We start from the raw sequence: 22,333 nt of genomic DNA, 5'->3' as shown, positions 1-22,333 counted from the left end.
CCTTTCCTAGGCATTGGACATATTAGATGAATTCTTGACCCTGCCAAAGTCCTTTATACTGAGTTTCTAAGACATTCGTGTCCAATGGCATGAACATGAGACTTCTCTGATTTTATTGTCTTCCGTATTGAAATTGAGGTTCCAGATGTACTATTGCCTATTTGATCCTCTCTCACCTCAGTAAGCTTTTGCTGAGGGTTAGATTTCTGTGATACTCCAAATAAGTATTTCACTTCAGATGATGGCAAAACTCAGTTATACTATGGTATGGATACAGTGTTTGTTTGTAAAGTGTGTGTGCAAAGGGGGTGGGGTTGAGGGGAAACACCAGGGAATACTGCAAATGATAATTTCTAAAAGAGGGCATCGAGTGTTCCTTAAAAGGTCAACAGATACATGGGCAAAATTCTGAAAAAACTTTATATTGGACAAGAAGGAAAACAGGCTCATGATTCCTAATTTACAGAAGATTCCCACATTTGCTATCACTTTGTAATTCTATTACTCTTTTTAAAAAATCAGTATGGTGTAGACAGCAGCTGTATAAACCCATTACCTGTAAAACCCTCTAATATAAATTTTTTTCCCATTTTTTCCCCATGTACTGAAGAAAGTTCTGTGAAGCTGGACATGAAGTCGTCTGTGTTAATCAACAAAATATAAGTGATGATTACTTAGTAAATTATTTATTAAAATGAAGAAAAAACCAAGACCCAGCAAAACAGCTAAATGGTACGTTGAAATGAGGTGTTATTTATGAAATGTTATTTAGTGAATTGAGAGTCTGTCCAAAAAGATTTTCCGGGAAGAACAAGTAATCGATACAAATGTGAGTGCAAATTTGTCTCTTTTTAAAGTTTAAAGCATTTTGTCCAAAGTTTTCGCTTGTGTGCATGATATAAATCCCATACGTCGTTTTCTCAGTGACCATAAAAAGCGCAGTTTATTAAAAACTGAAGTAAAAATGAAAATAACTCCTTACAAAACTCCGGTCACAGTTTTGTCATTGGTATATGCAAGTTATTCCACGGGCCCATCCAGAGCTCCTCGTCGTCGGAGTGCGTGTGGTCGCTGTGGACTTCCAGAGGGTCCTGTTCAGCTGTGCTTTTCAGCCCGGGGCCCAGCGGCCGCCCTGCAGAGCCGTCGGTCCCCACGGGGCAAGGGGCGAACGTGACCAGGGTGGGCCTCGTGTTCCTCTTCTCCGTGGAAAAGGGCCCCTTGGACAACGTGTTCAGGGGGACATTCTCCTCCTGTGTCACTGCCAACTTGTCGAGTTTCTTAAAGTGCCTCCCCAGGCGCACAGGGGAAGCGGCTTTTAAGGTATCAGCGAGGCAGGCCCGGCGGGTTCGCACCACGGAGCCGTTCTGTGCAATGTAGATGTTGCCGTTGACGTTGCTGTGCGGGCCGCGAGGGTGCGCCCGCTTCCTCTGACACTCGGGGGCGCTGTCTTCTCCGGTGGAGCTGGCCTCGTACTCGCGGTCCACGACCAGCTTGATCATCCGTCTCCTCGCCCACTGCCGGGAGAAAAGACAAGGAGTCAGTCAAGGTCACGGGTATCGGAGGGAGGGGCAGAGGGTACAAGGCCTGTGAAATTCAACACCTTTAAGGGAAAGCTGTCGGAGGTAAAGAACTGAGAGAGGGAGAGAGAAGCCACTGTCCTTTCGCGGCCCAGCCCGCTGGGCGTCCCTTCTCAGGATGAAGTGTGGCTCCCTCAAGGAGCAGACACTGCAGGCCACTTGGGTTCTTGTAGATCGAGTTGCTGTTCTATGTGAAAACGAGCCTATTATTTATATTGCAGTGAGGATCCCATCCATCGTTGGACAGTGGCTGCACTCTTCGGGAGGTCAAATCAGAAGGTATGCATAGCATCAGTAGATCCTGTTCATACTAACACTTCGTTTCCCCAAATTTTAAAGAAAGAATTTTTAAACCCACATTATTCTAATTCCTAATTAAGCCCTCCACTATTAGCCAAACATTTTGTATTCTTGAAGTATCCTAGTGTTCTGTATACTTCATTTAAATATATTTAAATATCTTGCGTTTAGTATATGTTATGTATATTTTATTTAAATATAAGTTAACTAGAAAGAAAATATCTTCCCAACCTGAATAATGTATCCAATAATACACAAAACCGTAAATGAAGTGTTGTAAACTTTCCTCTAGGAAGCAACTGAAACACAGTGGACATTTCTACAAGTTGTTCTTTTACCAATCCAAGTCAGACATGACAAGGAGTGAAGGTTAACCAATTCTAGTTTATTCTCAAAATGGTTTCACCTTCTCCTTATATGTGAACTACCTACGTGTCACAGTAAGTAAGCTTTTCTGATTTCCAGAAGAATGTTTTATAAAAATTCAAGTCAACTCATTTTTTTCCTAAATCTTCGGTGACCCCTACCCACAGTGGAAAAAGAAAAGAAATGGTATAAACTTCATTTTTAACACTTATTTCATTTAGCTTCTAGTATTTCAAAGTGTCAGCTACAAACCTGTATGAACATGTTTGAGATTCTTTTTAAGTTTATTTATTTGATTTAAGAGAGAGGGAGGGAAAGCACAAGCAAGGGGGGGGGGGGGAGCAGAGAGAGAATCCCAAGCAGGCTCTGCGCTGGCAGCACAGACCCTGATATGGGGCTCCGTCCCAAGAACCCTGAGATCATGACCTGAGCTGAAATCAAGAGTCGGAAATTAAGTGGCGCCCCTGTGCTGTTTTTCAGAATAGGTTTTGCCCGTGTAACTGTACACATAGGCAGAAGCGGACTTCGAGAGACGCCACTGCTGCGGGTTGTGTCCAGAACCCTGTATGGATTCGCAGAAGCCACGCCGCCGGCCGGCATCGCTGGAGAGACGTGAGCCATAGCATGAACAGGGGCCCCACTGGGAAGCGGGAAATACCGATGAGTCACTTGTCGTCCGCCGCGCGGAGGAAAGCGGAGTCGTGCGCCCTCCCACACACGTGCGCGTGGACGACAGGTGCCGCACTTCGCGGGCGTGCTTGCAGCCTCAGGTCACACAGAGGGGAGGCCCCCGTCCTCCCTGAGGGACAGCACACAGAAGGCACAGCACACAGGGCAAGGGGCACCGCACGCTCCCACCTGTCCCTGCCCTCAGAGGGCCGTGTCGTAGCCCTCGGGGCCTCCCGGACGCTTGTCGCGGCGCGTGTCCCTTCTGCTGTCCCGCGCCGGCACCTGGAAGCCCCAGGGGCCCCCGGACAGGCTCTCGCTGCTGCTGCTGCTGCTGCTGACGCTACTGCCTGGCTCCGACTCCTCCCCGCTGGCCGAGCCCTCCTCCCCCGAGGGGGCCTCTGCGCCGCCCTCCTCGGTGACCGCAGCCTCTGCGGGCCCCTCCGCGGAGGCCAGCTCACTCTCCTCGCCTGCTGCCGCCCCTTCCTCCTCCTCCTCCCTGGGCTCCTCCGCAGGCTCTTCGGGAGGCCGCTCTTTTCTCCCCTTGACCTCCTTGACCTCTTCAACAACTGGCCGCCTTCTGGCCAGAAAGATGTTTTTCCTGGCCTTCTCCCCTTCCGACTCCGTGGACTCTGACTCTTCGGATTCGGGAGTAGAGCTCTCCTCCTCCTCCTCCTCCGAGGGCGTCTCGGACTCGGACTCCTCTTCCGTGGTCTCCGACTCGCTGAACTCGGATTCCTCCTCGCTGTACTCCGTGTAGTCGCTGGAGGATTCCTCCTCGGACTCCACCGTGCTCTCCGTGGCCTCGTCTTGGTCCAGGGTGAGTTTCAGATAGTCCTTGTCCGCTTCCTCCAGGCGCCTCTGCCACTCCTCGCCCTCGAGGTCCGCGGCGCCCCTCCTCTCAGCCAGGCCTCTCACCTTCTTGAAGATCATTGGGAATATCCTGGCCTTCTTCCACGTCGTGTAGGGGGGCTCGGCCGGCGGCTTCTCGATGGTGACCACGACCTCCTCCTCCTCACTAGGCTCTCTAACTTCAACTTTAGGTTTTTTAATTTTCTTGGCCTCTTCCTGAAAATCACGAAAACGCAATTGAAGTATGAGCTGGGGGCTGCTTACCAGGTGACGCTGTCCCGCACAAGTTAGGCAGGGATGAATCTGCAGGTTCTGTAACTAGTCGTGGAGACCGAGTGCACGGTTCTCTGCTGCATCCAGGCAGTGTGACCACGAAAACGTATTTTATTTTGGCTTGTACTTCACAACGCCAAAACCTAATGCTTTCGCATTTCTTTATCTTACTGAGTTTACTTTGCGTCTTAGATCAAAAGAGAAAGAAGTAATCATCATCTCTTCTGTCTCCCATCCCTATATGTTGATGAAACACTTTGTGTTTCCTTAAATTCTAAATAATTGGGAAATTATGACACTTTACCTGAGAGGTTTATGTGAAATGTGTCTATTAATTTTGAACAGGGTAAACTATAGTCACATTTGTTTTCATTTTGATTTTTGATAAATGTTCCCAGTAAATATTTTTGACAAGTATATAAATGACTCCTGTTAATTAAAATCTAAGTGACAGAATTCCATTAAAAATACTGGTGGCAATATTTTCCTTCTGTTTGACAACTATACTGTGTTCATGATTTTTAGATACGCTAGACAACGTGGGAACCAAAGTGACCAGTGTTTGGCAAAAGACTTCATGTACTTGATTATAATGTTATCTTTATGGAGTCATATTTAGGATTTTAGAAAATATGAACCTCACTGTGGCTTTCTTCCAGGCATTTAACATTTTATAGAAGGAAATAAATATACACAACTGTTAATTTCCTTCTATAAACAAAATGGTGAAGTGGTGAGCATTATACAATTTCTATGGAAAACATGTGCTAAGTGAAAAGGAGTTCTGATTTTTGAAGTATGTTGTAGCCTGCTATTCCAATAGAGATAAACATCATCTTACCTCTTCTTCCTCATATTCCTCCTCTGCTTCACCAACCACCTCACCGTACTCCTCTGGTCCAGTGGGCGGTAACAGACGGCGACGGCTTCCATATTGAGGCATCTCATACCTGTAACAGAAACTTAAAACTTTCAACACGTTTCTGTGTGGTTCAAGTAACCTTGACTAATTTCTTTTTTGTCTTCATCACTTACTCAACAGACCTCTCTTATAGCACCTATCACACTCCTTGTCAACCAACTAGTTACAAAACCATAGGCTAAGATCTACAACCTGGTGGCCAATGGTTTTTGCCATGATGGTACCCTGCAATAACAGCAAAAAGAGTCAGGTTATTTCAGATTCAAGTTTGGGGAGAGGCTAGCGTGAAGAGAACAGCAGGTCGTTCCTTAATGAGCTGAAGAATTTAGAAGGTTCTTTGTAAAACTAATAGCTTGTTCACAACATAATGTGTCTATCATTACAGTGAAATCCTGCTTCAGACATGATCTGGGATGGTGTTTGCATTCTCCCTCTGTTTTTGCAACAGCAGTTAATGTGTGTGTAGGGCTGCTCAAACTGCTTATCACTGGGTTCTAAAGTGTGTTTTCTTCCTAATTTCTCCTTGGCAAGTCTTGAGGCTGACTAGGTAGATAAAATGTTAAACGTACCCTATAAAATAAAGGGTGAATTCAGGAATTGAGCAAATATGTTTGACTCCTATTTCTCATTTAAATAAGTTTGAATCATTTTACTGCCACATTAGAGCTGTGGTCAATACCAGCATAGACCACCAAACCAGAACTGAGTATGCAAAGAAAAAATAGATAAAACCTGATTGGAATTAAAAGTAGACACAATTCAACTTCAAGGATGAAACAAACAGATGAAATCACATTTGCAACACAAATGCTAGTAATAATATTTAATAGCTCATTATTCATAAAAAAGATTGATACTGGATTAAAAAAACTGAAGATGTACCCATGTTCATAACTGTAATAATCTTGTCCAAATTCCTGGCCAGGATCAATTCCAGACTCCATGGATAACTCCTATTGTTCAAAAAGAGAAATTGCAGTTGAAAATAAATTCTTACCACATTTCAGATCAAATGAATTTAGATTTCCAGACCTAGAATCCCAAGACTCTGAGAGCACTCCTGCCAAAAAACTTCAATTACAAATGTTAAACATATTCAAAACTTTTTTTCTGACTCCAACTATTTGACGTGTAATAAAGTGATGTTGTTAGGATGGAGGGACTACAAAAAAGGGACATTTCTTCTAATGGGGAATCTATTAAAGATTACAGATGAGCATATCATTTGTTCTCGGGTAACTTTACAAACTGCCAGTGGAAACTTTTCACTCTATTTTAACTTGCATTATTAACAGACTTTAGCCTTGAGGACCATTGGACAGTTAACAGCTTCATAGCACCCGGAGCACTTGTATTCATTACACTTATTTTTATCAAAGGATCTGATGATGATCATTTATACATTAATTAAACAGAACATTAATATGTGAGACCACTCAGGGATGTTTACATTTTAAAATCTCTTGCTAATTCTACGGGGTGCCTGGGTGGCTCAGTCAGTTAAGTAACTGACACTTGATTTCAGCTCAGGTCATGTTCTCATGGTTCATGAGAGCGAGCCCTTAGTTGGGCTCTGTGCTGATAGTGAGAGGCCTACTTGAGATTCTCTTTTCTTCTCTCTCTGCCCTTTCCCCACTTGCTCTCTATCAAAATAAATAAAAAGAACTTTAAAAAAAGAAACATGCTTCAGTTTGCCCACCAGAATGGCTAAAACAAGCTAACCCAAAGAGCAGCAGTACCATGTTTTGGCAGTGACATGGGGCAACGGGAAGTCTCCTACACTTCTGGAGAGATTCTAAATGCACAAATCCTTTGGAAAATGTTTGGCAGTAATAGTAACGACAAATATATGCATAGCCTTGGACAAAAATTCAAAATAGTTCAGTTTATATGCTGAACATAAGTGTGCGCCAAAATCCATTTGTAAAAGCCGAAAACTAGAACCAAAGCAAAAGTCAATGAGATACTCACTCCTACCTCACACAGGAACAGAGATGAATCTCCCAAACAGAATGATGAACAAAAGCAGTCAGGTACAAATGAAACACATGATTCTATATAGTCCGCTTTATATAAGCTTTAAAACAGACAAATGGATATGTGAGTTAGAAGCCACATGAAAAATTTTTAAGCAATGATATGAGTACCTTGTCTGAGCCTCACTGGCTACCATACTGCCGCTGTGCTCTCCAAGTCTACAGTTAGAAGAAAATCCTGCCGTTTGTGACATCACGGGTAGAATCCGCGAGTGCTACATTAAGTAAAGCAAGCCAGACACAGGAAGGCAAACACTGGATGGTATCAGTCATATGTGGGGCACAAAAATACATAAACATAAATNTTATCAGGGGGCGGGGGGGGAGGGGAAAAGTTGGTAAAAGGGTATAAATTTTCACTATAAGATGAGAACAGTCTGGGGATTGAATGTATAGCATGGTGACCTCAGGGGATAACTATATAATTGAAATTTGGTAAAAAAGATAATGGTTCTCACCGACTGGCAACACGCAACAATGTATACTTTAACTTACTTAGAATTCTGTAAAATATACTTAAAGCTGAAATTTATATATATGTGTATATATATAAATTATACATGATCTATATAGATATATGATATATAGATATATATTAGATATATTTTTTCAAAGATGAAGTCAAACTCTCACTTTTCGCAGACGACATGATACTCTACATAGAAAACCCAACAGACTCCACCAGAAGCCTACTAGAAATGATGCACGAATTCAGCAAAGTTGCAGGGTACAAAATCAACATACAGAAATCAGTTGCATGTTTATACACCAATAATGAAGCAACAGTAAAAGAAATCAAGAAAATGATCTCATTCACAATTGCACAAAAAAACCCATCAAATACCTAGGAATAAACCTAACCAAAGATGTAAAAGATCTGTATGATGAAAACTATAGAAAACTTATGAAGGAAATTGAAGATACAAAGAAGTGGAAAAACATTCCATGCTCATGGATCGGAGACATAAATGTTGTTAAAATGTCAACGCTACCCAAAGCAATCTACACATTCAATGCAATCCCAATCAAAATTGCACCAGCATTCTTCTCAAAGCCAGAACAAACTATCCTAAAATTTGTATGGAACCACAAAAGACCCCAAGGAGCCAAAGTACTATTGAGGAAGAAAACCAAAACAGGAGGCATCACAATCCCAGACTTTAGCCTCTACTACAAAGCTGTCATCATCAGGACAGTATGGTCTTGGCACAGAAACAGACACACCCATGGAATAGAACAGAGAACCCAAAATTGGACCCACAAATGCATGGCCGACTAATCTTTGACAAAGCAGGAAGGAGTATCCAGTGGAAAAAAGACAGCCTCTTTAACAGACGGTGCTGGGAGAACTGGACAGCAACATGCAGAAGAATGAAACGAGACCCTTTCTTACACCATACACAAAAATAAACTCAGAATGGATGAAGGACCTGAATGTGGACAGGAAACCATGAGCACTGGGTGTTATATGGAAACCATCTTGACAATAAACTATAAAAATAAATAAATTACTTAGGATTTTTAAAAATATACTTAAAGCTGAAATTTATATGTATATATATTTATATATATAAATTATAGATATTCTATATATCTGTATCTATATACATATATAAATTATATATAATCTATGTCATCTATCTATCTATATCTATCTATCAGATATATTTTTGACCTAACATACTTAACTTAGGAAAAAACAAAGAAGCCAACTGAGTCATTGGGGGAAAGGAGAAATAGTATCTGGGTGTTAACATGGACAAGATTATAGAAAGTTTGTAGGGGGTGTGCACTTTATAAAGATTTTTCTAGCTGTTCATTTTCACTTGTATACTTTTATGTCTGTAGTTACATTTCAACAAAAAGTGCTAATTATAGAAAATGGGGTTGGGAAATGAGGTTAATAAGAACTGGGACAAACAAGCTCTAAATTTAAGTTATTCAAACTTAATACTTTAAATATAAATCTATCTCTCTACCTATATTTTTCATATTGGTAAGCTTAGACTTTTCAGGCATCTAAAACCCAACACAATTATATTGGTTTAAATGAAGCAAACTGATTTCAGTACTTATGCTTTTAAAAGCCTTGGCGAAGGCATGTTTAGTGTAATATATATGGAGACTGAGAAAAGACCACCAAAAGATTTTGAAGTTGAAAGCTAAATGTTCAATGCAGTACATAAATACAGTGGAATATCTTTCACCCTTAAAAAAGAAGGGGGTAAGGGATGCCTGGGTGGTTCAGTCAGTTAAGCATTCAACATTGGCTCAGGTCATGATCCCATGGTCCGTGCTCTGTGCTGTCAGTTCAGAGCCTGGAACCTGCTTCATATTCTGTGTGTCCCTCTCTCTCTCCCTGCCTCTCCCCTACTCATGCTCTGTCTTTCTCTCAAAAAATAAACGTTAAAAATTTTTAAAAAAAGAAGCGGTTGCTGCCATATGCAACACCACAAATGAACCTTGCGAATGTTATGCTAGGTTAAATAAGCCAATCACAGAAGGATAAATACCGCATGATACCATTGTACAAGGTATCTAAAATCATCAATCTAGAATGCTCTTGCCATGGGTGGGGAGAGGGAGAAATGTGGGACTGCTTTCAACTGGCATAGAGTTTCAATGAAGCAGGATGGAAAAGTTCTAAAGATATTCTGTGCAACACTGTGTTATTATAGTCAACCATACTGTATTGCACATGTAAAAATTTTTTAAGAGGGAAGATCACAAATTATGTGTCCTTACAACAATTAAAAACAAAAGTGATTTTGAATTTCAGTAACTTTTGGCAATAAGGAAAAACAAATATTTATGGAAACATAATGCAACTGAGTGGATTTCAGATTTTAAGGTAGAATCAAATAATTTCCTTACAGACACACACACACACACACACACACACACACACACACTTTTATTCTCCTAGAGGGAGAATATGACATATATCTGTCATCAGACAACTTAAAAAATATTATAGAAGGATAGAAGCAATTGGAAAGGAATCCAGGAAACTTAATCCTAGAGTCAGTCACTCTAGTCTGAGCTGGGTGGAAAAAGACAGAAGTTGGTAGAAGGGAATAATCTGAAGGGTCCCTCTTGGATTCCTATACCATCAATTATTGAAGAGCAGAGCATCAACTATGCAGAGATAGATGATTGATAGATGATAGATAAATAGATCATAGATAGATAGATGATAGAAAGAGAGATTATAGGTAGATAATAGGTAGGTAGGTAGATACATACATACACACACACATACATACAAGGAAGAAGGACATGGCAGCCATTAGGCTCCCTAACGGGCCAGAACAGACAGGAAATATCAACCCTCTCTGCTGTTCCATGCAGTCCCTGTTGCCCCACATTTTTTTCTTACCACACAGACAAGACAGGATTAATTTAGTAAATTACTGACAAAGTGTAAACATGTATACCAAGGCAAGCAAAAGCAACAGTATTACTACCATTTTCTGAGTTTCTTCCTACCTGAGGTAGGAGCTTGTATATTCAATATTACTGCCAAGATTTTAGAGAACATAAAACCGAGGGTGCACATCTTGACTATGCTTTTGTATCCAGTAATTGCCATTTGAATCTTAAGTCTGAGTTATCTGATTCAATAGTCTATGGAAATGTTTGCTAAAACTTTACAAAAGTTGAAATATTCCTGCCACTCAACCTCCAAATTCTGGAGAGTCAGTTCTAACTACTTACCCACTTAGATACCACTTTGGCATCTAAATATGCCAAAAGAAATAGACATTGAAAATTAACATTATTTTTTAAAATTTAGCTACTGTATACAAATAGATACAAATTATATGCATTTATTGTATAATTCTGATTATCTTTTTTTCTCATGGCTGCAAAAATGTCCTAGGCATTTTGAAATAGACATGTGCCCAAAGGCAGTTTATTTGAATTCCGTGAAAGGATTAAAGACTGTCAATCACAACCCAATCTCTACCTTTCTTATTTCAGTACAGAGGCCAGAGCTCTTTCCTCAAACCCTGCCTAGTCCTGACCCCATCTCAGGAACAGTTCGGATGTATCTCGATTCTCGGAGACAAGAGAATGATCAATCAGGTTCATGATCTGTCTCCTTCAATGAGAGTTTGTTTTCAACAGGAGCAAAGGGCTTCTCTGTCTAACTCCTAGAGAATGAAGCTAAAGGTTTGGAATTTCAGCCCCCAGCAGCCAGGAGAGAAGTGATTTGTGTGCTTACTTATTTATTTGTTTCAATGTTAAACCACCTTTTTTCTGTCTTGTAAAATAGTGTTGGGAGTCACCCAGTCTGCCTACATGTAACAGGGGCTTAATTCTGAAGGCTCAGCGAGGTTGTAAAGAAAAGAAAATTGATACCTCTGGTTTAAGAAGAGAAGGCCTCAGCAGTTGCTGTTGCTGCCAAAGGAAATTAAAATAGAAAAAGGTTTAGAAAGTAATTCACGTGGAAAAGGAAGATCATGATTAAAAAGAGAGGGAAAAAAAGGGCCACAGCTTAAAACTGGTTACCTTGGGATTATGATTTATCATTCATGTGATACCAAGCAGTATTTTGACTATTTATGTTAGAACATAAAATAATGATTTTTTAAAAAATATCATCATTGTTTTGATTAACATCAAAGTTAATAGCCTTAATGATTAAAAACCTATATATAACTTTTTGGTTCAAACTTAATATAAAGAGTTACTTATGATTCTAAAAGCACTTTAAGTGCCACACAATCCTTTTGAACAAGTCTAACCTTGTTTTAAATTGCCCCTCTTTTTTTCTCCCCACATTAAATGCAATCAAATTCACCAGTAAGAAGAGGAGAGCACACAAAATCATGACACAGTTGTAATATACTCATCATCATATTTAAGAAATGCTCCCCATTTTTCTGTTTACCAAAACATGGGTTGCTTACAGTCAGGTATTAGGCACGCTTTCGAAGATCCTTTGTGATTAGGGAAATCATCCTTCCTTGGACTTTGTGGGGATCACTTACTGCCTCCCAATCTCACCCATACTTACTAAAAGGAAACAAGGTCTCTGTATAATTTATACTCCAACCAGATGGGAACAAGATACACTGTTCAAATGGCGGCTTCTCTACTCTTTGAGGAGTGGGGGATACCTACACAAGAGTAAGCACCGGGAACGTGGGCAGAGGAATTCCGGGAGAAGTCCCAGCAGTGAACCAGACATTTGAAAGGACCAATGGCACAGCTATGTGACTGAAGGGCTACAGTTTCCACAGCATGGCTGTGAGCGAGCTTTGTCTAGTTAAGGCATTGATTTAAGGAAGCAGGAAGTTGGAATTAGAGATATTCTAATCCAGTCTGTTAGCTATTAGCATGGTCCACAAACCCAGTTATTCTTAAATGCATCCACCTTGATTTCCAAACACATAAGGACTTGTGCATTCCCAAACGACCGACCAATTAGGTTGTGTGCTCATTTCACTGTCTTGACCGGGAAGCTGTCTGCTAAACTCTGGTGGGCTCTCGGTGACCTCATTGGCAACACCACTCTCGGAGTGGCTAGCCAGCTACCGCTGGCCAGAATGACCACTATCTTCTCTGCTGACTGAGAGTCAAATGAACATGATCAAAAAGCCAGAGCTTTCTAATAGTCTGACTTTTCACAACTGTTTAAGATCTTAAGCTCTAATGTATTGGGAAGGAGCTTTGGACTGGCAAAAAGGCCAAAAGCTAAGGAGGCTAACATTAGGTTTATGGCCTTAAAGAAAGAAATTTGGTGGAATATCACAACATCAAGTAACATCAATTCAGGAAAAAATAAATTTATCCTTGAAAAGGTGAGCATTTGAGGTTTGTTCACCCACTTAAAACCCCCCAAACAAAACAGTAACAGGCATAAAAGAGCATAAATAGCATAGCATATTTATAAGTTTTGTTGAAATAAAGGAAAATACCCTAGCTATGAAATAATGTAAACTCAGCCTACCTATAACACAAATATTTTGCTAGGAGGCTTGACAGAATACCATAAAGCCCTTACCTCTGATGCATACCCTCTCCTGCAAGGCAGAAACAAAGAAATCAGAATTAAACAACTTAGAGTTTCAGATTAAGTAAAGTTATAGATAAGAGTGTTTTTTAAAAATGTAAAGTATACGGAGAAGGTAATGTTTACTGAAAATTGTCTCAGTGAGAAATACATTTTCTGGCAGTTTCAGGGCAGGAGGATGGAAGTTTCCTGTCTGCATTACCAAAACCATGATCAGCCAAGACCCACATGTCATATGACACCCAATCATACACAGTCTATTCTATCCCAGCAGTGTAGAATAACACACTTTGACTCTGTTATTGTCAAGTAGATTAAAAGTATGCTATATCATCTCTATCCGAGACAAGATTTGATACATATAAGGTACTCATTTGGGGAAATTGGTGTTTTATACAAGAAAAACATATTGGTACAGGATAAAAAAAAAATTACCTCAATGTCTAGAATACATTCTTCCGAACATTCGTAAGGCTTTTTTTGTGTGTGTGTGTGTGTCTGTTTGCATCAGTTTATTCTAAAAATAATGAATGAAAAATACTGACTGGTCTTTAAGGGTCAATGACATTATCAGACATAATAAAACAGTTGAATACTATCAGAGGTATAATAGCCAAACATTCAGTATCATGTAAGGATTTGTAAAGTTCATGGAGCACAAGTTGGGGAAAGGTTTGACTGTATTTGAGAGGGGGACAAAATATAGAATACTTTCAGTGTTGGATGTCTTTAATTATGAAGAGTTCTTATTTAGCCTTTCCTAAACAGTTGATCTAAAGTGTTATATGTAGAGTATGGTGCTAGGGACTGAGTATACAAAACTATAACTGCTATCAAGAGGCAGTCACGTTAACTTTACAGTCCAACAAAGCAATCTATAGAAAATTTCTTTAAAATATTACAAGGCCTTTACAAAAGAAGTCTACTTATCTGAACAAATCTCAAGTGGGTAAGGCATCGCCTTACTTACTCTGCTAATAGTTATGTGAATTATAACCCTTCGAAAGCATCTAGAAGTTTACTAGCTTTATATCTTTCAGAGACAGAGAAAGCTCATACTTGGATTTTAGTAATGAGAATTGAGTCACATACATGATATAAAATGTCCAACGAAAGCTGGACTTTATTCTTTAGGATATTTAAGCTGCCTTTTTTTCAGTAGTGGTATTTTCCCTACATGAAGAGAATAAGATGTCAATAGATGAACTATACTGTTTCCATTAATCTTTTTGTTGCCTTTCATGTAGTTATTTGGATTGTTTGTCTCAGCTCAAAGGCAGAAAATGACTTGGAAAAGGTACACAACAGAATCAATACATATAATTGCATGCTTTCAATTAATGCAACTTTCTGTTGACTCTTATGAGGCACATAATTTGATGCATTTAGATGGTATTCCATGTGTGTTATCATTTTATACCATTTATATGCATTACAGTTAACTTTTAAAAATAAGGAAAACATATGGTAACTTATGTCTTTTGAAAAGGTATCTAATAGTTTCTTACACACCAACTGGAACATAACAAATGCAGAGGAAAACTAAGGTATTATGATTCTGGAGGTTGGTTCTCAGGTTGTGGAGGCTTAGGGATTGAGAAGGGAATAATATTTTGGGCTCTGAACTCAAAGAATATTTATAGGTCTCATGCAGAAGGCATTCGAACGGACTTTTACAATTAAGCCAGAGATCTCTAAATAGAACCTGTGAGTAAAAAACTACATTAAATATAAAAATGTGGGAATGGATGTTTCATTTGAAAAGTGTAAGATGCTAATAAAATGTTTAGACTAAACAAATACTATATAAATGAGACAGAAAAGGACAATGTAACAACTCAGTGAGGCTATGATACCTACGTAAAATTATTTGGAGTTTTCATAATATTTCTTCGTAGTTATTTAGAGAACATATTAAAAATATCTTTCCCATATCCAAGAAGTTGTTGATACAAAAATAGCTTAAATAAGACACACAAATTAAATCTTATACAATTATGAATAATACCTTTTCAGAGTCTGCCAAATAGCACAACTTCTCATGCAAATGACCAGCTGCCAACAAAAATTCCAACTGAAATATTTCAGTGAAAGACAGAAAAAATCAGGTTTAAAAACCCCAAGAAGGAAATTACTCTTGATTTGGATGAAAAGAATCTGAAGCAAAGGAGCTAATGAAAATAATTAGTTTTATGGATTTTTAAAAAATCTGATACTATTAATTAGGGATGACAGACCAAATTCTTGAAGAAATGTCACCTAATATAAGAACTGAACAAAAGCTTTGAAATGATGGATTGTACATGCCTATATTAGAGACCTCCAATGGAGATCACCAGGCAAGATTTGGGCCTAGATGTTTTCTTTTCCTGTGCAAACTTTTATTTTCTACAATATTAAAACTGCAGAGTAAATCAAATAATTATACTTGTATTCAAAGTGGGGATTTCCAGTAAATACAATTTATTCCACGGATTAGATGGGAAAACAGAATAATTACTTGCTGGGCAAGTGTAGCTTTCAATAAAAGATAGGAGGATAACACTTAGCTGAGCCGATGTCTTTAAGAATTTACTGAGTTCAGTTCTGAGAAAAACTACAATATAATGGTTCTTTTTCTCAAGGATACATTTTTCTCTGTTTTGCTTAAAACAAAGAGTAAAAGCCTGTATAAGACTGATGACAGTTCACCAGACATATTCTTTCTTGATTTCTACTTAAAATGTTTATATTTTGTTTATACAAATAAGTCTGGATGATTTATCTAAAGTAACTAAAGGCAACTAGAAATGAAGCCAATAATGCCTTTCTAAAATTGTGATAGATAAATGGTTTCTATTATTGATAAACTTAATAACAATATTTATAATTTTCATCAAATAATAACTTAAATCATACTAGATAAATCTTTGTAGACATTTATTTAACCTTATTTTGATGAAACTGATTAGAATTTCTTTATTAAACTAGAGATATTTTCTTTGAAAGAGAATCTTATAAGAAAATTATAATTACAAGATGATAACATAATGCGGACAAGCAAAATTGAAGGCCCCTTTAAACATCTGTGGGAACAATGAAATGTCTTATAAAAGCCAACAATTCAAGATTTATTTTCATTATAATGAGGGGAAGAGAAAGCATAATGAGAAATAAGTAGAATAGGACAGTAACTGAAAACATAAAGATTTTTCAAATGTGTAAGCATACTAGTAAGATAAAAGCAAGCCAGAGTGAAGACTGTTCATGTAAGAAAACAGATGACTATATCTTATAGCACCTGGGATTTATTTTGGAATACCATAATGTCTGTCAACTCGTATATTTCTAGATACATTTTTACTTTGGTAGTATTTAACCTTACCAAATACATAGGCTTCAAGGAAAAATCAGAACCTATGATATCATTTTTTAGCTTATTTTCACTTTTTTTTTTTTCCTGGAGCACTCAAATAAAACTATGGTCAAGAAGTAAATGTAGACATTACTGCATTTACATGTTAACAAACCATTGGTTTAGATTGGATATCTAACTTTGTTGCCCACATATTCCCACTGAAAAATAGATTGAAATTACTTACTTTTTAAATACATGTAGACAAATAATGCTACTTCGTAGTTAAGAAAATTAAGGTAAATCTATAATATGAGTTAGAAATGATGAGGTTAATAATCTTTAAAATTAAAAAAATGAGGAAAAAAACACAGCATTGCACTGAGTTTAGGGTAAAAGAATGGAATCTTCTTTAATGTTCACATTTGCTTCCACATGAAGATTACGGTCCACAAAAGAGTCGTCCACTTAAAATAGGAAGAGCAACATTACAGAGAAGTAGATTGGCTGTGAGGTTGGTTTTCAATTCCCTCGACAATACTGTGCCAATTCCCCTGGTTTGGTTCCGAAGTCATTTCCACATTTTCTGTCTCTGGAGGGCAACTAGTTTCAAGGTTTGAGTTGTGCATTGGTGGAAAGTTTTTTCCTATTTGACTGTACATGTTAGCTACTGACTTTTCAAGGTCTGCTAGGTTTTTAATATGCTTGAGGATGCCTTTTGGTTCCCTTTGAGGATCCACATTGCACCCTGTTGCGGATGCTGGTAGCTGTGTCCCAGAGGGCTTCCTTTCCCCGGCTGGTGTCACACTGACTGTGCCTTTAACAGCTGGTATACAGACACACCTGGTGGACGGAACTGAAGGTGGAGGAGACGGTGGAGAAGGAAGAGGGGAACATGGCGGAGGGAGGGAGGGAAGTGAAGGTAGAAGGAGTGAAGGAGAAGTAGAAGGAGGAGAAGGGGGGCCAGACAGTGGAAGAAGTGGAGGAGGAGGCGTGGGGGGAGGAGGACCAGAAAGAGCAACAGGAGTAAGGACAGGAGGAGGAGGAGAGATATTGGGTGGTTTGGGAAGGATTTCGAAAATGTTCCTTTCGGTTTTGATAGTCAGCATATACGTGGGTGCCTCTGTCCTAAAGACTGGAGAATGCAAAATGCGAGGCGTTGAAGGAGAAAGTTCCAAGGAACAGTCAGCAGGAGAAACGATGGTGTTAGGTTCTGACTGGAGCTCCACAGTTCTTGAAACGGTTGGCAAAGTGGAGAAGGAAGAGTGAGACGAAGGAGAGAAAAAGGAAGAGTCGGAAGACTGAGATTCCAAGGGTTCCGCTCCGCATACAGTCAGCGCATCACCTGGGCTCATTTCCTCTCTCTCCGCTGCGTGCGTGTCCTCAGCTCTCAGCAGGCAGTTCCTGCCACGTCTTTGGTTTGGGAAGGTCCTAGAGCTTTCCCTTCCACCTTCCTGCCTGTCTCTCTGCCACTGGTCCAGATCTATGGTTTCAGGTCTCTCGGGAAGTTCCCACACTGGTCTCTTAGGGAGGCCGACTGGCTGACTCCACATCCTCTGAAACATTTCCCTTGGGCCCCTCAGGGACTTACTCCTGCCTTGTGTTCTGGGTACAAATGAGTCTATAAAATCTGTTCTTAGCAAAACGTCTGCATTTGTGGGTCTTGGATCTAGAGTTTCCTTATAAAGAGAACTGTGTGCACTTAAGGCATCCTCATCGGCTTCCAGGGGGAATGTCCTTGCTGACTTGGGCTGGTTGTTGTTAAGTGATCCATCTACATGAGCCTGTGTGTGAGCCTCAATAGTGCTGGAAGAAAAGGGCATCACAATGTGTTGGTTTTTCCTGTCTTCTGAGACTGATTTATTTCCCCTGCTTTGTTGGAAATGGTAGAGAAGGAAAAGACTTGAAAGAAAAGAACATAATGAAATGTAAGGAAACAGGTTGTGACATAGCTTTCCTGAGAAAGATGGCTTTATGGTTCTCATTACTACTTCAAGATACAAAAGTCCCAATAACACTCATCTATGGAAGCAAGACATTACGTTCGTGTCCCTGATCTCTAAAAGGCAAGGCAGGAAAAGCCGGGAGCTGTGAGTGGCATGAGAAGTTTTTTTTTTTTTTTTTTTTTTTTTAAAAGTGTGAATCTGTAGACTGCTTTTTTCCCCCAGTTAGTTTGATACAGCAGAGTATCCAGAGCCAAACATAACTGTCCTCTCTCTCTCTCTCTCTCTCTCTCTCTCTCTCTCTCTCTCTCTCTCTCTCTCTCTCTCTCTCTCTCTCTCTCTCTCTCTCTCTCTCTCAATAAAGTGTAATTTTATTTATTTTTAAAGACAGCGAATGGGAGAGGGACAGAGAGAGAGGGAGAGAGAGAGAATCTCAAGCAGGCTCTGCACTGTAAGCACAGAGCCCAGTGTGGGTCTGGAACTCACGAACCGTGAGACCAGGACCTGAACTGAAATCAAGAGTCAGATGCTTAACCGACTGAGTCACCCAGGTGCCCCATAACAGTTCTCTTATGTAGAAATCACAATTCTCCAAACTGCAAACCAGCATTTTGGCTAATGGTTTCACGTCCTTTGCTTTGGTTTAGGGTGCTCAGAGCTCAGAGCTGACGGTTTTGGGGAAAGGGTCCTTCACTATATCTGATTCAGTGCCATTATTTCTCATCTCAGTAATTCTGTCCTGGAGCTAAAAGTACTCTCTTCCCTGCCATACAGCTGACCAGAGAATACAGAAAAAAAATTTCTATTCTCCAAGGACAGGTGGGAGCAATTTCCCTCACAGGGTTCAAAATCACAATTGAGAAGTTGAATTGATGCCAGGACCTTGACAGAGATTATTTTCTTCAGCTTCCATTTTAGGCTTCACCAGTTTTAAAATGCTATCTACATTACCGTAAGAAGAGGGGCTAGTGGTTTTTAGTTTGAATATGATCTACATCAAACTTTGGTCAACACGGACTTTAAAGGAAATATTTATGTTAAAATAACATAGTTTTGATATCGCTGGAAGATGTGCTCAGACACTGACACTGAATGACAGGCTGCAAGTGACAAATGCAATTGAGTAACTAAGGAAAGCACTGGTATGTGGCCCCCAGCACAGCTGGGTGCTTCGGAAAGTCTCTCATTGGGTCTTGCTCTCAAGCTCAAAGAGAGTAACATTTACTTTTGTTATTATTTAATGTTTAGCCCACACAGCAGGAATGAGGTAAAAGGAAATACTGTGAATAAAAAGTAGCCACACTTATAAGTGAGAATGACAGGTGAGGCAATAAAAAGCTATGTAAAGCCAGAATTGTTATTGAATCATTTCACTGAGATACAAACTACACATGGACTTGGGGTATCAGGCCCACTTGAATAATTCAGGAAGGACAGACATTTTGGATTGGACAGACAGCACTCACTTTTCCTGATCTTGCATTCTTTTTCAAAAACTGGACTTGACGTATTATTTGGCACCTTTTTTTTTTTTATAGATTTGTGCTTGGTTTAATTTTTCTCGGAAAGAATGTTACATAATGATACCACGTCACTTTTGATTGAGAGATAGATTTAAATATTTTAAAGATATTTTGATATCTTAGAATTTAAATATTTTAAGAATTTTCATACTTTGTCTTGATAGGCACAGGTACTATCAGTGGAAACACTTGTTTTAAGCTCATGCCATTTCAAGATACCAAAAGGGAATGAGATATGGAAGATAGGACTTTCTTTTTAAAAGCCAATGACTCCAGAATAAAAGATGGAGATCACTATATTTAGAGTAAAACAGCACTTAATCTATTCTATTGTATCTTTTTATCCTAATGCCTTGTATTAGAATGATATTATTTACTTACTTATGCCTATGTATCCACAGGTGGGAAAGAGAAAACATGCGACAGACAAAAAAAAAAAAGAGTTTGAACTATAGTTAATTGGAGGTGATTATGAAAATACTAACAGGAACTTGCTTTAAACATTTCATATGTATATCCAGAAAAGAAAACACATGTTTTATATTTTCTGCATATTTACTCATACTAATGCTATGTAATCATATTTCAGATAAAATCATATCACAGTTATTCAGTGGTCTCATTACAGAAAGTAGCTAGCTATCCATTTCCTGTGTCTAGGCAAAATTCACCTTCATTACGCATGGCTGATCTCAACCCCCAAACAGAAATTTTAAATGGAATTCTAAGAATCGTTTCGATGTCCTAAATGAAAAATCAGTCCGCGCTGATTTATAGAGAAGATAGAGGTCTGGTTTAGAAGAAAGTAAACATATGAGTACTATGATGACTATTACAGAGCAGTTGTTGAATCTGTCTGAAGTTATCAATTAGTTCGTTAAGATTTTTTTCAAAATGGCCTTTGATATTTTCTTTTAAATTTGATAATAATTCATCTGGGGCTAGTCCCTTTTTTTGTAACCTAAGGTTAGAATCCCTGTATAAAGTTTTTTAATAGATAGGTTAAACATATGTTAAAGATCATTAAATGTGTAGAACTCAGAATCTTTCATTAAATACATATTATAATTGCAAAATTCTCTACTCAGTCTATCACAATTTTTCAAATAAAAGTAGTCCTGAACTGTTGCTATTTGAAAGTGATCACCACCACACCATATTGATTCCAGATGTTATAGTATGTTTACTTTTGTTCAATAAAAATGAATAGATATCCCTCAGTAATTTCAGATAAAACCAAACTTTACATATAAGTCGTTCTTAGTTTCTGAATATTTTTTGCTAGAGAGAGGTGGTTAATATAAAGAGAATCAAATCGTATTCGCTCAATTCCTACATTCACCAGTAATTCAAAAAGAAGCTATCATTTTCAGCTTATTAAAAAAATTAAAAACTATATACAAAGCATGAATCCTGTATTATATTGTTATTTTAGAAATAGAATGTCAAACACTAAACTGTCAAGCATTAAATTCAACTTTAGCATTCAAATATACAACATTAAAATCAGTTTTAACATTTTTAAAACTTCTTAACATCACTTTGCACTTGCTGGGATGAGCACTGGGTGTTGTATGTAAGTCAATTTGACAAAAAATTATATTCATAAAAATAGTGGTAATATGGAAAAATATTTATACATCTGTTTAAAACTGGTTTCCCATTAAAAGGTAAATTTGTTCATTTTTGAGGCTTGCTTTATTCCTACTAGTAAATGCTACAAATGTAACAAAGTAGAATAATGTGTTCTTTAGTCCTTCAACTCTGCCAAATTCTAGTTAATAAAAGGTATCTTGGATTTAATTTAGTCTGATTCAACTTTTTATAATATTCTTGGTTGTTTTGTATTTCATGTCCAGAAATAGTTCCTCTTTAAATTTTAAAACATAGGCAAGTTAAATAAATCTGAAAGGAATCAGGTTAGCATCAAACTGGAAACATCTGTGAAGTCTTTTCACAATAATTTAAAAGTCTTTCAAATGTGTATGAATTAATGTTGCTTAGAGGTTCCAAATAACACAAGAGGAATATTAACCTATCACAGCAGTCTCTTTTGAGGGAAATATAATGAAAAGCATATTCTTTAAGGGGTTGGATATTTAATATTTAATTCTTTATTTGTGTTTCAGATTTTCATTCAGATTTTAATTACTCTATCCTATGACATCCCAAGATAGTGTCTGTAAAACGTCTATGATTTTAGACTGTACCATTGATTTTCAATTACCAAATAAGTGTTGCCTTTGAGTACCAAATCAGGAATTGCTATTTTATGATTGTGGTTTATTTTTTTATTTCTTATGAGAAAAAATAATTCAGAATGGAAAAAATAAAGTCTGCATAATTGTGAAGGCTTTAGAGATTATATGATTCAAGCTAGTCATCTACAGATGTCTTCCCTCCAATGGAGTACTTCTTTCTTTTTTACTCTCTTTTTTTTAGTGTTCTGATTTTGTTTGTTTGCTGGTGTTTTGGTTATGACTTTTCAATTCAACTTTTCTTAGGTTCTCACATTAACA

General features: G+C 38.4%; 1 protein-coding gene across 8 annotated transcripts in view; it reads right to left on the bottom strand.

Annotated features, from left to right (window-relative positions):
• Positions 1-670: 670 nt before the first annotated feature.
• PCDH15 (protocadherin related 15) overlaps positions 671-22,333 on the bottom strand; it is a 752,236-nt gene continuing 730,573 nt past the window's right edge. For 2 of the 8 annotated variants that reach the window (XM_077755213.1, XM_077755212.1), the window contains 3 exons: positions 20,196-20,201; positions 4,876-4,984; positions 671-1,514 (listed from right to left, as the gene is read on the bottom strand). In XM_077755213.1, coding sequence (XP_077611339.1) covers positions 993-1,514; positions 4,876-4,984; positions 20,196-20,201 — 637 coding nt within the window. In that variant the 3' untranslated portion in view covers positions 671-992. Of the gene's footprint in view, positions 1,515-3,101; positions 3,978-4,871; positions 4,985-5,838; positions 5,949-11,357; positions 11,397-13,005; positions 13,025-15,022; positions 15,089-16,836; positions 18,251-20,195; positions 20,202-22,333 lie in introns of those variants that run through there. The other 6 variants (XM_077755209.1, XM_077755210.1, XM_077755208.1 and 3 more) reach the window with 6 other exon arrangements.

Source organism: Crocuta crocuta, unplaced genomic scaffold (assembly GCF_008692635.1).
Source record: "Crocuta crocuta isolate KB4526 unplaced genomic scaffold, BGI_CrCroc_1.0 scaffold2, whole genome shotgun sequence".
Lineage (NCBI taxonomy): Eukaryota > Metazoa > Chordata > Mammalia > Carnivora > Hyaenidae > Crocuta > Crocuta crocuta.
Note: the sequence above shows the minus strand (reverse complement) of the source record. Positions and strands in the feature narration are given on the sequence as shown.